Here is a 16,387-nt window from a genome sequence, read left to right as displayed (position 1 = left end):
TTATGTTGTTTCAAATCACCCCCCGGACCACGGAAAGAGAGGGGGTTGCTACCCTCAATTTTTTCCCCTTATCGCATGATTTTTGTACGGCGTTGCGGAATAATGGATTAGAGGCTGTATTGAAACAGTATGAAACTAGTGCCGTACAGAATTAAATGACCAAATTTACCCCGGAAATTGTCAGAAAATCAAAACATTTACTGACTTTGTGGCGCACCATTTTTTTACGGCACTGCGCGCTTTCTTATTATTTTTCATGGATCTATCGATGGTAAAAATGCCGTACAAAAATATATGACCAAAATGTACTCACTCTACCTGCACTTTTCAATTCTCACCAGCACTCTGTTGGACAGCTTACAAGTGACGGCATAGTGCTGAAACTTATTATTTTATGCTCTTATATCGTCCTGTATACGTCACCTGGTGGTTCATATGACCCACCCATTTTTAAACATGGGCCTGTAGTCTATCATCATTATTTTGAGCAACTTGATTATGATTGAGGCTGTACTGTCCCTACTTATATAGATTGGTTACAAAACTTCTAATGAGGCTTGAAACTTCGGTGATTCGGCTTTTCAGCCGACAGTCATTCTCTCGCGCAGATTTATTTATTATTGGATAAACGATCGTAAAATAAATATTATGAGCTTTTAAACTTTGAATTGATATACATAAAGCCCAAGTCGCAAGAATTAAGTAAATAAGGTAAGTTTTAATTTGCCAACACGAAATTTAAAGCGTGGTTTCACAGCACTTATGCACATAGTACGCACCTTTTCTTATGGTGGATCCACCATGTCGCAGATTTCAACTCGCCGGTCGAACCCAGCGGCGTGTGTGGATACGTTATAGGTCTAGGTATAAACAAGCTAATACCAAGAATTGCCCATGGATAGTAGCAAAGATGAATTTCAGGGTTATGTAGGAGAATAAGAACTTAAGGATACCCGATTAACAGGGCTCTCTCCGTCACTTACTCCATACAATCGTAGTTCCAATTTCATTTGAATATTAAGCAACAAAAGTCCATAAAATTTTGCAGACATGTTCTATAAACTAATATGTGTGTGGTGGTGATGTTTTAGATTTTTCTAAAAATATGTAGTTTTAAAATTACAGGGGCTCCAAGATTTGTATGTGAATTTTTAAGACCGCGTAACTTTGAAACTGAATATTTTAACAGAAATCTGGAAAACCACAGACATAGATATTAGTTTCTAGAATATGTCTGCATAATTTCATGTACCTTGGTTGCTTAATATTCAAATGAGATTGGAACTACATTTGTATGGAGCGAGTGACGGAGAGACCCCTCTTAAAGCTTCGGGCAAACGGGGACGGAAAACGCACAGGACAAGCTGTCCACGTCTTGCGCGAGGTTCGTCTCAACTCGCAGTTTGATGGACAACAACAACAACAACGAATAACAATCCTGTGAGGGAGGGAGGCGGGGGAACTTTAATTAATAGGTAATATACATATTATACATTCAATAAAAATAGCTTATTATGTCCTTCCAAAGTAAAAACTGGAATCCTCCAGTGCTTATATCCATTAGGCACGTTTTTTCAAGATTACATTTTTTTTAAGCTAGACATTTGAATGGAATCAAATATATTAGGTATACAAGATATATATATATTATAAATCATATAATACATTTTATGAAATAGGTAGGTACATTTAAGTAACTATACATAAATTAATAGACTAATGAAACAATATGATTTAAAATTAAGTAAATAACGAGGTCGTATTTAAGTATAGCCCGATGTAAAGAGGTCGTACACTTGGCGAATCTCCAAACCCTTGATTTTGTATATGGCCGTACTGCTGTCGCCCAAATTAATTCACTAGGTACCTACCTACTTGATCAAATAATTAATTGATTCTTATTTTTTTAAATTAGTTTCTCTCGTGGTACTTTTAAAGCATCGTAGTTAATTTATGCTAGGGCATAGTAATTCAGCTAGGTATGTTAATTACTTTTTTTATAAATATGTTGTACTTTCAAAGGATCGTTCCTAATATAGTAATCCAATTGTACCTGATAAACAATCGAAAAATAAATCATACTAGCGTACAATCAGAGTTATTTTACCTCTGAAATTTGTCATTACTTCCAGTTAACTATATGAGTATTAAAATTTTGTTACCATACTTGTTAGTTTTGTACTCGTAAATATGTTATTCTACAAGCAATATTAGTAACGTGATTAAATGAATTAACGAATGATTTAATTTATTGATTGGGTTAACTCCAATCCGTCCCTATTCAGGATAAAACATAATCATCAATCTGATTGTTTCGTATCCGTCACAACTGTGGTCACAACAATATGCTAGGTACAGTTACCTACAGTTTTACCAACGTTATAGACAGAGGTAAGATAACTCAGAACGAATTGTAATGTAAATACGATCAACTTTAGATAAATGTTTCTAAATGCTAAGATAACCAACCTGACACCAATCAAATTATCAAACTGACTAACACCTTTCGAATTCATATTGGCAAATAAGAAGCATACAAAATTAAAACTTTATTTGTATTGCAAATGGATAGCCAAAGACATTTCATACGATCAAGGCCCTGAATCTCTATGACATCGGATTCGTGTATTATGCGTGAAATTCTTTATACAATAACGGGTTGACGTCATAAATTACATTTGCGGGTAGGTTGCAAAATGAATGCCATAAATAAAGAATCTTAGCTCAGGACCCGGGGCTTATTTACCTGACATTCAAATTGTAACCATGCTTCAAACGAAATTTTTGTATTTAAAATGTTTTTATCAAGCGTGTTTAGATTTTGAATGTCTGATTAGGTAATAACTCTGTGACGTTGATAGAGTCATAGGCAAATAAAAGAAACAAGTAAGTAAGGGGGTGGTTTATGTTTCAGAAGTAAATGAGAAATCCGGCGAGAGGATGACCGTCGATTAATCGCCCCCAAGAGATAGGGCCTGAACAATGCGTGGGTCGGCCTTGCTCCCTTCTCGAAACTCCTCAAGGGTGAGACGGTCGTCGTGGTTCTTGTCCATCTGATCGAAGATTTTGTCGACCCGCTTCTGGGGCGTATTTTCATCCTCGGGCTGTGGTGTTTGCCCCTAAAATTAAGGTTGTAGAATTGTTACGATTTAATGACAAACAATAAAATAATTACACAGACTGTTTTAATCCAGATTATTTTAACCCCCGACCCAAAAAGAGAAGTGTTATAAATTTGACCTGTGTATCTGTGTATCTGTCTGTGCCATCGTAGCTCCTAAACTAATGAACCGATTTTAATTTAGTTTGTTTTTGTTTTAAAGGTGGCTTGATCGAGAGTGTTCTTAGCTATAATCCAAGAAAATCGGTTCAGCCGTTTGAAAGTTATCAGCTCTTTTCTAGTTACTGTAACCTTCACTTGTCGGGGGTGTTATAAATTTTTAATTTTAACTTATAGTAGACAGACTTCAAGTCATCTACGCAGTCGCCTGTTAGTCGTCTAACCCGGAGGGACAGATAGGGTAGGTTAGGGAGGGTACCCGTGGGGTCTAATTCCCGGCGAGCTTTCCCATTGCGGTAGTACTGATACTACTTGTATCACTATTCATGTTGTATTTTAATACCACGTCAATACAATACCAAGAAAACACTTGTTTACTTTAATAATATTCTCGACATTTACATTAATTGCAAAACAACCGCACCGAAACTACAATTTTGGGTTCGAATACGTATCTGCTTCTTGTATGTCAGTACTTTTAGGAGATCTACTTAAATCAAAAAAAATTGGTTGTCTGTAAAGTCGGTTTACTGACGATAGTTGAACGTGACAACAAAGGCCGATTGTGCTTCTTTGTCGCTCGTTCCGCGCTCTCGCTTGCACTTCAAGCCTTACATGGAACGCCTCAGAGCGAGGTAACGCCGCATGCGTCATGTTTTTTCGTGCGTGCAGCCAGCTCTATCGAATTATAAGACGTTGTCACGTCAAAACCTAAATCCTTTGGAAGAAGTCGCAGCATTAAAGCTAGCCATTAAAGAATAAATGAGATATTAAGTGTACATTTTAGTTATCAATTTATTTTCTTTTCTTCGTGAAATAAATATTTTGGTCACTCTTGTGACAAAGCATGTGCCACAAGAGCCCTTGGAATTAAGAGAGTTTTGAGCTTGAAAGAAAGAACGAAAGCAATTTCTTAGTGTAAAAAACACTGCAAAACTGGTAAGGTTTTAAGGTGATTTTGCTTTTACAGTTAGACGAGTAGATATAGCTTACCACCATCTGGTAGATCGCATCCACTATGTTATACATTTCGTCTCTTGTTATATATCCATCGTTATCGACGTCGTACAGGCGAAATGCCCCTGAAAAAACGTTTGTTATGTTAAATAGGGATTTTGAAATCGATCTAACTTTTAAACTTTTTATGATTTATAATATGATATAATTACAATGTAACTTTTCGTCCAGATTTCCCCGTGACGTCACCGAAAGAGCTCGTATAAACTCTTCAAACTCAATGGACCCGTCCTGAAACAACATTAATTGATGAATTCGATTTAATCGTAGGGAGTTTTGTATGTGAAATTCATATCTAAGAGCATGTTTTGCCATACCTAACTATTACAATATTATATGCACGAATAGTTTTAGCTCTAATTAAGATGGATTCTATTGTCTGTGCTTTGGCCTTTGAATAATATGTAATATCATGACCACTGAATAGGAAATAGATCATGGCCGTATCGAGGGTAGGAGCAGTCAGCAGGGTATGCTATAGATTGGCTGTTTAAAAAGTTGACGCCAAACCAATAAGGGGGAAAATACTAAATTCAAGTGCGACTAACGAAGGCACCATATATCGTAAATTCTTTTTGTTTGTGGTTACAGCGGCAATAAAAATACACATTCTGTGAAAATTTCAAGTCCCTTCCTATTACGGTTGACGAGATACAGCCCGCTGGCAGACAGATGGACGGACGGACAAACGGACGGACGAGTAGTGGAATCTTAATAATAGGATCCCTTTGGCACCCTTAAGATACGGAGCCCTAATAACTGCCTACAACATAAAATTGATTTTTGTTCGTTGGTTTACAGTAAATTGGTTTGAAAGAATACAAATATTTATTTAACTATCTAGATGCTAGACTGTAACAATTATTTGTATTGATAAGGAGATTTTTTGTATTGTTTATTTTCATAGTTTTTTTTGGATTGAATGTTATAAAAATAATAAAAATGATAAAAAACGTGTACTTGATTCGCCCAAGCAATGCGAGGGACGCATCATAATATTAACTTGAACATTAATTCAAAAGAGCTACCGCCAAGTTTCTTGCTGGTTCATGAAAAGCATTCCAAACCAGTGCAGTGGTACGTTCTTTTGGCGATTTAAAAGCACAACTGTAAGTAAAAGTTTATATCACTAAAAATCTTTCTATTTCTATAGTACAAAATGATGTTATTTGAATTTAATAGATCACGTCGCGGCCATTTACCATCTGTTTCGTACACGACAGCTTAAGTAAATTTATTCACATATTCTTTAAACACCCTCCCACATTACGCACGTTCTTTAGGAGTTAGTATTTCTTATGTATTACCATATGTATCCTGAGGTGCCTATTACTCACATTGTTTTCATCGAAAACTCGAAACACTAGCGAAGCAAATTTACTGGGGTCACCTTGAGGGAAGAATTGTTTGTAGATCTTGATAAAGCCCTGCAACAAAGATATATGTCATGTTATTTTTTTATTTATTTTTTATAAAAAAAAATTAGCCATGCTAAGCATGACTTATACTCCCTTTTCCCCTCCAACTAAGCGTAAAGCTTTTGCCAGGAGTGGGTACGACAATAGTGCAACGGGTGGGGTTTGAACCGCCGACCTTTCGGAATTCAGTCCACTCCTCAACCGCTGAGCTATTGAGGCTTGTATACATGTCATGTTATTTGTAGCTCTTGTAAAATGTGTTAAAAACGTAATTTTTGTTTGTCTTTGTTTTACATGATACTTTTTTTCAACTGGTAGGTAAACTTTAATATCGCAAACCTGTTCAGTCAGCAATCCGTTTGGACAGTCCTTTAGAAAGCCTTTGTGCCTGAAAAGATTGAAAAAAATTTATGTATTTAAATAACATCCTATAGTTTATCTTTCTATGTTTTAGATATTTACTGTGACTTAGACATTAAACTCAATTTGTAGAACACAATACTTCTCTTGGCCGTTTGCTAACAACATTGTAAAAACGTTATCTTATTTTGAAAATTGAAACACATTTATTTTTAATGATGTAACCACAAATTCGCGGTTTTCAGATTTATTCCTGTGTGCTATAAGAACTACCTACCTACCAAATTTCATGATTCTAGGTCAACGGGAAGTACCCTATAGGTTTCTTGACAGACGCGACGGACAGACAGACAGCAAAGTAATCCTATAAGGGTACCGTTTTTCCGAGGCACGGAACCCTAATAACTCTCAATAAGAGAAAAATTATATTATACGTACCAGAGCCTTATTTCCTTTTCTGTAACTGTAACAAACAAAAAATATTTTGAATCATTATGCATTTTTAGCATTTAATTACTCATATCTAACTACCTAAAATAGACTTGTTGGCAATAAATAAAAAACTTTCGATGATATAAAATTCTTCTATACTGACAATACAAATCCATCCATATCCACAAATACATCCGCTAACGTTGAACTTGAATTGGCAGTAGCCGAAATATATATTTTTTGGTAAATTAATAAGTAACTAATATTCTATAACGAAAGGTTTTCAACTAAGATATCGTGAAGTCAGCATACCTATGAAATTTTATCATTTCATTAATTAATTCTGAATATTTAATAAGATCACCTATAGCCTAGATAGTTACATAAAGAGTCGACAAGTTTCATGTTAATGTATTTTTCCATAGTAATTTAGGTTGAGGAAAATGCCGCACTTTGAGTGTTCTATAAAAAATCCTACAAATCAAATAAAAATAATATAGTCCTACCAGACAACGAGTTCAAAATTTGTAATAGACTCTATGGAAAGCGCTGAGCAAATCTTCTCACCATGTTCTGTCTATATCTACCTAATTAGACGAAACCTAATTAGACCTAATTTCAGGAAAAAAACCTTTTGTATGAAAATACTATTGCAATGTTATTGTCTTAATTGAATTTGCTTTAGTAAGTTTGCTTTAGTAAAAAAAAAAACTTTTTATCTTGCTAAGTACAACTTATTGCTTCTACCGAAACGGTTATTTTGAAACTGCGCACAAACATTTCCGACAAGGAGAACTACCCGCCATAACCGCGAAGACGTGAAGGTATGAAATGAGGACGGAGTATTAAAACGTTAATATATTAAAATGGAGTGTTATAAAAACTAGAAAATTACTTTAACTAAATTTTTTTATAAAGAAAATCCTATGTAAAATAATTAATTATTCCGTTACACTTTTTATACGTCATTTATTAACCATTTCCTATAAAGGGTTACATCAACTGGTCCACACATCTCGTTGCTACAATCTTATTATATAATAACGCTAACATAAATAATATATTTTGGTGACATCCACCATAACTTTCAAGATTCGGAAAAATCTACATTTAGATGGTGTCCGCATCAATAGACTCATAAAATAAAGGTTACGACAGAGAAGGTAAACGAGCGATTAACGTTTCTAGAAGCGGAAAAACGACTCTCCGATTTCTGGAGAAGGTATTCAAGTCTGCGCGTTTTTTTATTATTCAGACTCAACTATATAACCCATATGCTCAAATATTTAAATAAAATAATTAACAGTTTTAAAATTACAGGGGCTCAAAGCTTTGTATGTAAATTTTTAAGACCGCGTAACTTTGAAACCGAATATTTTAACAGAAATCTGGAAAACCACAGACACAGATATTATTTTTTAGAATATGTCTGCAAAAGTAGATCATTCTAGCTCCATACATTTTTGGGCCTTTTCTCAAAGTGCCGGCCAACGAAAAAAAATGATACGGATCGTTAGAACTAGCCATTTGGAGTAATAGTTACTATGGCAGAAAAGTTGTAGGATTGCTCTGAACCAAGTTATACAAGGTCGAAGATTCGTCATTTTCATACATTTTATTGATTTCTAAAAGTGCTGGGAAACATAAAATAATGTTAGATATTGCTATAACTAATGATTTGAAGCAATTGTCATTATGACCCGAAGGCTGTGGGGCCATTATATGTAGTGTTATACAAGTTATATAAAAAATTAATATACTTTGTATAATTAATTGCAACCGATTTTATGATTTTGTTACTGTTCTGATTGTTTTATACGAATTTGAATACACGTACAATTATTTTGACTCCCACGAAGTGCTGGATCAGCTGCAATGTGGACAAAATTCGTTCATACATACCTGGATTTTATGCGGCCTTGTAATACTAGGTGATCTCATCCAGCCATCTCCCAAACTTCTGCCACTGGGAATTGGGATATCTCCGGCAAGCTCTGTGATGAATGCACCATTTGGTTATACGTTCTGTTCACCATAGTAACTACGGGCTTGCTTTAGTCGATAGCTGCCCAAAGCAACCTGCGTCAATTCTTCTGTGAATCTAGGAAAGTCATTGAACGGAGGATGTTGGCTTCCATAGCTTGGAAATGAGCTCTCCTTCTATTATAATTACATATTGTTTGTGATAACTAGTTCTGCTGAACTGTTTTTCTCATTGACCATTCATGGATTACGTCAAGAAAATCACGTGCATGCACGTTGTTGTCTATCAGAACATGATAGCCGTTCAGCAATGCTGACAAAATCCTGAAATAATCGATCATGTTACTTAATGTCCGGTTACAAACCCTGAGTAAACAAAAATAGAGATTTTTGAAGATTTTTTTGGAAGAGTCCAAAGCGGTCGTTAATCATTTACATTATCCAGCAGCAAATGGTAAAAAGTCTAGATTTATTGGCTTGGTCAGTAGTTAGCTGGGTTTTTACTGATGTTTTGTTACTGGCATTTGTGCCACATAGCCGCACACCTCAATAAAGAAAGATTACCTAGGATTGTTTATGGTATTTCTAAAACCATGGAAATAAAAATCCAGTAAAAATCTTCTATATCATTTAAGGTATCCTTTAAAATCTAGGCATTGTAAGTTGCTGTAGCGTGTAGATTATTGTTCCATCGCAACAAATATAAAGGCTTTTAGTGGTTTCGGAACTTGTGGTTAGGGTATGATTTTCACTGAAAAAAGTAATTAGTGCTTTTCTGAAGATATATGCACATGCCTGTATCTGTCTGTACATGCCCTTTATAGATAGCCTTTCTTTCTTGAGGCATGCGGTTATGTGACACAATTGCTAGAAACAAAACATTTAAATGAAACCCAGCTAATTACTGACCAAACCAATAAATCTAAACTTGTTTCCATTTGCCGCTGGATGGTGAAAGTGATGAACAATTGCTTTAAAAGAGATTTTCGTTTGCTCAGGATTGATCAGAGTGACCGGGCATTAAGTAACGTGATCGATTATTTCAGGATCGCGGTAACATCGCTAAACATCTATCATGTTCTGATAGACAATAACGTGTACTACAGACGTGATTTCCTTGACAAAATCCATGAACTGGTCAATGCGCAAAACAGTTCAGCAGAACTTGTTATCACACACAATAATTATAATAGAAGACGAGCTCATTTCCAGGCTATGGAAGCCGACATCCTCCGTTCAATGACTTTCCTAGATTCACAGAAGAATCGACGCAGGTTGCTTTGGGCAGCTATCGACTGAAGCAAGCCCGTAGTTACTATGGTGAACAGTACTTATAACCAAATGGTGCATTCATCACAGAGCTCGCCGGAGATATCCCAGTGGCAGAAGTTTGGGAGATGGCTGGATGAGACCACCAAGTATTACAAGGCCGCATACAATCCAGGTATATATAAACGAATTTTGTCCACATTGCAGCTGATCCAGCACTTCGTGGGAGTCAAAATAATTGCACTTGTATTCAAATTCGTATAAAACAATCAGAACAGTAACAAAATCATAAAATCGGTTACATTTAATTATACAAAGAATATTATTTTTTTGTATAACTTGTATAACACGACATATAATGGCCCCACAGCCTTCGGGTCATAATGACAATTGCTTCAAATCATTAGTTATAGCAATATCTAACATTATTTTATGTTTCCCAGCACTTTTAGAAATCAATAAAATGTATGAAAATGACGAATCTTCGACCTTGTATAACTTGGTTCAGAGCAATCCTACAACTTTTCTGCCATATTAACTATTACTCCAAATGGCTAGTTCTAACGATCCGTACCATTTTTTTTCGTTGGCCGGCACTTTCAGAAAAGGCCCAAAAATAATGATCTCCTTTCATGGACTTTGGTTGCTTAATATTGAAATGAAATTGGAACTACGTTTGTATGAAGCGAGTGACGGAGAGAAGACAATTTGTACAGTTTGTATTGAAATGACAGCAAGAGATTGGACGGCCAACTAAAAATATTCTATAGTATTATTATTTCTGTCTATGTTTACGTAAAGTAAGTAAGCGTCTTTGTATAATAAATGTAGAGATATTATTAAAGAAAAATACACTAAATGTAAAATGAAAATTGCTTACATTATACATGAGTACATCACAATAATATTATAAAGGAGAAAGTTTGTATGGGTGTGTGTGTGTGTGTGTATGTTTGTTACTCCTTCACGCAAAAACTACTGGACGGATTGGGCTGAAATTTAGAATGGAGATATATTATACCCTGGATTAGCACATAGGCTACTTTTTATCCCCGGAAAATCAAAGAGTTCCCGCGGGAATTTTAAAAAAACCTACATCCACGCGAATGAAGTCGCGGGCATCAGCTAGGTATTAATAAGGAAAGGACTATCGAAAAAATTTACCAGACTATGGGGATGGGATAGTATTTAATAGTGATGCGTGTATATATGTTTTTATCGTTTTTTTTCGTATAGGTAGTTCCGTACGTATATTAGATTTTCTTAAATCAGGGCATGCAAGTGGAATTCCGACTGATTTGCAGCAGTGAAGTGTCTTAGTAAAGACAAAGTGCAAGTGAATGGGAGTGATTATCGCACTACTTATAGATTCGTTTTTTATATAGGCATACATTATGTTATGTGTTATGAAGTTCACTTTAATAATTATTATTAGTCGCGCTGGTTGTTGTATAGTAATAAGTTACACAATAATTTTTCAAAATCGGTAAAGGTTTATTTTGAATCGACACATGCTGTACATTAATAAGTACATAACTGCCATTTTCAATGCCGTATTTTAGTCATTTTAATCTAACCTTTTTTTAACATAACCGAAGTCTAAAAAGCAGCTGATGTATTTTGGAATAGCGAACACGTGCTCTATCAAAATAAATAAACATCAATCTAATAATATGCTTGGAGAAAGTTTTATATTAATATATAACTAAGGCAGCGAAGATTTTTACCTTATTTTGTTGGTGACACTAGCGTCGAGTTGTTCAATATGTGGTGTTTAATGGTTCGTTGTTTCTATTTTGTTATAAATACTCAAAATAATTGATTTATTTCTATAAATATACTATTTACAATTTAATTTATTGAATATAAAGAAAACGTTTATTCATTTTAGGTTTTCAATGTTATCGCTTTAATACAAAGTGCACAAGGAGGTTACCAATACCCAAAACCAAGCATACCATTTGAACTGCCCAATCAAGTTTTGCACAATACTGCAGGAGAAATTTCAAAAGAAAACAACATAGATCCTAAAACGGTTACTTATTCCTTACCCTATGATGATTATCAGTTCTTACAACTGCATAAAAATGTAGAAAGCCAACAAGCGATTGAGGATATTGATGAATCCGTACAACAAAACTTCGAGATAGGTATCAAACAGGATCAATCACATTCTCTTTCGACTCAGTTAAATGCTAATATAAACGTTCACAGCGCTGTCTCACAAAGTTCTGTAATAAAGGAACCGAATCCAATAAGTGTACACCCATTATTATCGGCAAACTGTCCTCAATTGATATTAAATATTAAGAACAAAGTGCCACCTCTTATAAATCTGCAAAACAGTGAATATATACAGAACGCGCAAGAAGATTCCGGCGTGCAAATTTTAGATATTCAGAATGCTGGACATATTTTAGGAGCAAACAATAACGAGCCAGCTTTATTAAATTTAAATATTAATCAAGTGTCAAGTATAAAGGAGCAACCAAATGATCATTATAGCGATATTCAACGTCTTCAACCTGCATCTCTACAAAACGTAATAAACGTAATTGAAACTATTGAATCACCCATTATAAATTTAGAGGAATCTGTGCCTCATGTGTTAAATCCACAAAATAGTGTGCAAACTACTGGTATTTCTGGTGATCTAAATTATGATGGACAGATTTCGGGCATTCAAGACAGTCAGATATTCTTACCCAATTTAAATGATGAACAAATTCAATTGCTCAACACTCACAGTTCTCAGGCTGCAATAACTAGAGAAATCAGTTCACAAAATAACCATCAATTTATTGCCTCACCAGTGGTCACTAAGAGTATTTCTTTCCATGTGCCACCTCCAGATATAGAAGAGACACCAGCGATACCTGCTGTCCTACCACGAAAAAAAATATACAAGATTATATTTATAAAAGCACCTACATATGAATACCAGTATAATCAACAGCTGCAAAGTGCACTTTACAATAAACTGGCACCAATTGACGATAAAACGATCATATATGTTCTAACCAAAAAGCCTGAAATACCTGAACAGTTAGTTCTACCACAACCGACAAAGGTTTCAGAGCATGAAGTACTGTACGTACAATACAAAGGAGATCAAACAATAAACTCAGAACAAGAAGTAATAAACGAAAACATATCTCAACTGCCCTTGAATTCCGTTGGTGATGTTGATATAGAGCCAAGATTTTTAGATGGCCATTGAATATGTTTGCTTTGCATTAATTAAGGTTTTGTTTTATTTTTAATTTCTGTATAAATTATATATAACTGTTACTGTTGTAAATCCAACATCGACAAATCCAAAGATAGTGCCCGTGATCAGTTACGAGGTTTTAATGTATGTATATATATTTTGTTTTGTTTAAATTTAGTTTGAATTGGTTTAAATTAAAATTGAACAAGAAAATCAATCGATTTTTTAAACGTACAAACTAAGGAATCTTAATTAACAACAAGTGCTTATTGCACTTTCAGATAAACTTCAAATAATAATTGTTGTGATGGTATAATTTGTTTATATCAATATTAAAATAAAATGTGTTTAATATTATAAAATAATGATGCTTAGTATAATCTTTTATATTGTTTCTACAACAGGTTGAAACTATTTTTTAATTTTAATAATTAGTATTGGAGTGATTCCCTCTCGATGTGTAGAATAAAAAAATCTATCTAGAATATAATTAATCGATGACGAGAGATAATTTATTGAGAAATATGTGTTGTACAGTTAATCTATTTTCTACTTTTGGCATTTATTTTTGAATAAATGGTTAAAATATCTAATAACAGAAATCAGAAAGCACATACAATCATCATCATTGCACTACAATCATCATAATCGTCATACAATAGACGTCCACTGTCTCTTGTAGGTTGTATAAGCAGCTATTATGAAATATTGAGTAATGTAACGTCATAAATAAATGTGCCTGGCAAACTATTTTATCAATGACCAGCAGTTAGATCATTTATAACGTGTTTTTTATTATATCTAGAGTTGGTGCGGATGAAGTCACGGCAAATTTCTAGTATTAATATATTGATTCAAAGAAATTTTAACGATGTTAGATTTACAAGTGTAAATTAAAAATTTATAACACCCCCGACAAGTGAAGGTTACAGTACCTAGAAAATAGCTTATAACTTTCAAATGGCTGAACCAATTTTCTTGGATTATAGCTAAAAACACTCTCGATCAAGATCGAGGGTGTTTTTAATCGATGATCAATCATCGATCAAACAAAAACAAATTAAATTAAAATCGGTTCAATACTTTAGGAGCTACGATTCCACAGACAGATACACAGATACACACGTCAAACTTATAACACCCCTCTTTTTGGGTCGGGGGTTAAAAATAGTTATTTACAACAGGTTATATCTTAGAATTGATGTGAGAGTTCGTTGTACAGTTTTAATAGCAGTCACCTTCTTAGTTAAAAGTCATAAAATAGAAAAGGAAAATTTTATTGCATCTATTTTTCAAGTGACCGAGCATTCGATTGAGCTTTGAATACTTTATTAAGTGCAATTTGGCTCAAAAGGTACTAAATCGAATAAAAAATAAAAAACTTTTACCTTGTAGCTATAATATTATGAAAAGTCAACGATTTTTATGCAAAAAGTGGATATAATTCGTAGAGAAGCGTCCTTACGTTTTGACATAAGATTTATACCTAACCTTTATATATCTGTCTTATCTCGATATTCGCAGCCTTTGTCTTTTATCTAGGGAGATAACTGGCGAGGGCGACAGTCTGTCTCCCGCTGAGAAGACAAAAGCGCTTTATGCAAAGGGTGGGCATGGGAAACGAAATATACTATAGCCATGCCTAGCGTTCGACTCCGCTGAATTTTTCATAGGCCTTTTTCTTCGGCGAGCTTGAATTTTTAATCCAGTAGAGGCAGTAGAATTTCTAGGTCCCCGAAGATAAATGCAACAACACCTTTCTCTCTACGTAGTAACTCCTCATTACCGAGGGTCCTGATCTCTTCCTATTAATTAGGTAATGGTAGGAATTTTCTTGTGATAATAATTCGGTGGGTTCCCAAATCCTTGCGCATACTATAACTTGACTATGAGGTTTTAAGTGACAACATACCTAGTGTTATTCGTGTAAATGCTGAGATCCATAGCGGCTCTGATACAGTAGAATCTGCTTTCGGAATTGGTGGTAGAGTTTTGATCATACGATTTTCAATCATACGAGTTACCTATGGCTGACATACTTATACAATATTTTTTTCTTTTAATGCCAATGATATAATCATAATGCATGCATTATTAATAATTATAAACTATCCAGAGAATTCTTTGTAGATTCTGAAATATCCAGCTCGTATCTTCCATATGTACTCCTGTCAATTTTGATCTAGCACCAAAGTCGTGACTATCGCATTGCGATTATCGCAATTGTAGTTACTTCTTAGATATTAACTAAAGTGGTAATATTGCTATCTTATGTCTGTCTGCAGGAAGCAAGCTATATGTTGTAAGCAAATGGATGATACTGAGTTTATTCTTTAACATATCCTTTCGTGGCTTTTCAGGGACAAAAATAGCGCCTATATATCTGACCTCGGGCATGTACCTAAGCCATCACTGTACCTTTCGTCAGAATCAGCTAAGCGGGTGGACAATGAAAAGCTAAAACTGGAATAATCACCAGAGAGACAGACACACTTTTGTATTTCTATACTAATATTATAAAGAGGAAACCTTTGTATTTTTGTATGTTTGTATTGAATAGGCTCAAAAACTACTGGACCGATTTCAAAATTTCTTTTACCATTACTTAGAGGGATTCTTCCGAATCCGTATAGGCTATATTTTATCCCAGAAAATAGATAGGATTTTTCGTGGTAGTGTCCACCCGTGCGAAGCCGGGGCGGGTCGCTAGTATAATATAATATAATACTCGTAGTATAGTATGGATAATATGATAGATAAATCTATCAAGATAAATAGGATTGAGAGAGGCAGGCGGTAAGGACCCTTTTATGTATCTAACGTAGATACGGCGTAAATCTTTCGTGTCGAGTTCTGAGGCGAATAGTGTAAATAATCGCCCCGACATACATAGTTAATAACGTTACTTACAAATAGATATCGCTTGAATGCGTTTGGTACCATAGACAGTCCATACTAATATAATAAATGTCTGTCTGTCTGTCTGCCACGTTTTCACGGCCCAACCACTGAACCGATTTCAATGAAATTTGGTACAGACTTGGGATACATCCCGGGGACGTATAGGCTACTTTTTATCCCGGAAAATCAAAGAGTTTCTACGGGATTTAAAAAAAAAACCGAAATCCACGCGGGCGAAGCCGCGGGCATCCTCTTGTTTTTAATATTTATAACGATTCTAGAAAGCACATCGTTAGTATTTCGAACTGATTTATCATCATCATCATCATCAAATAAACCGATCATTATTACCGGCCCACCACTGAGCACGGGTCTCTTCTCAGAGTGAGAAGGATTTTGGCCTTAGTTCACCGCGCTGACCAAGTGCAGATAAGCAGACTTAGACAACTTTGATAATATTATAGAGAACTCTCAGGCATGCAGCTTTGCTTGCGATGTTTTCTTAACCGATAAAGC

At 34.8% G+C, this 16,387-nt stretch overlaps 1 protein-coding gene across 2 annotated transcripts in view; it reads right to left on the bottom strand.

The window, feature by feature from the left end:
- Nucleotides 1-2,003: 2,003 nt before the first annotated feature.
- Nucleotides 2,004-16,387, bottom strand: part of LOC123880131 (frequenin-1) — a 134,048-nt gene continuing 119,664 nt past the window's right edge. For both annotated transcript variants that reach the window (XM_045928074.1, XM_045928075.1), the window contains exons 3-8: nt 6,514-6,538; nt 6,055-6,103; nt 5,635-5,724; nt 4,450-4,528; nt 4,274-4,362; nt 2,004-3,119 (exon numbers count right to left, since the gene is read on the bottom strand). In XM_045928074.1, the coding sequence (XP_045784030.1) occupies nt 2,952-3,119; nt 4,274-4,362; nt 4,450-4,528; nt 5,635-5,724; nt 6,055-6,103; nt 6,514-6,538 (500 nt within the window). In that variant the 3' untranslated portion in view covers nt 2,004-2,951. The remainder of the gene's footprint in view (nt 3,120-4,273; nt 4,363-4,449; nt 4,529-5,634; nt 5,725-6,054; nt 6,104-6,513; nt 6,539-16,387) is intronic.

The sequence above is a fragment of the Maniola jurtina genome, chromosome Z (assembly GCF_905333055.1).
Source record: "Maniola jurtina chromosome Z, ilManJurt1.1, whole genome shotgun sequence".
NCBI lineage: Eukaryota > Metazoa > Arthropoda > Insecta > Lepidoptera > Nymphalidae > Maniola > Maniola jurtina.
This window is presented reverse-complemented; position numbering and strand designations above follow the sequence as displayed.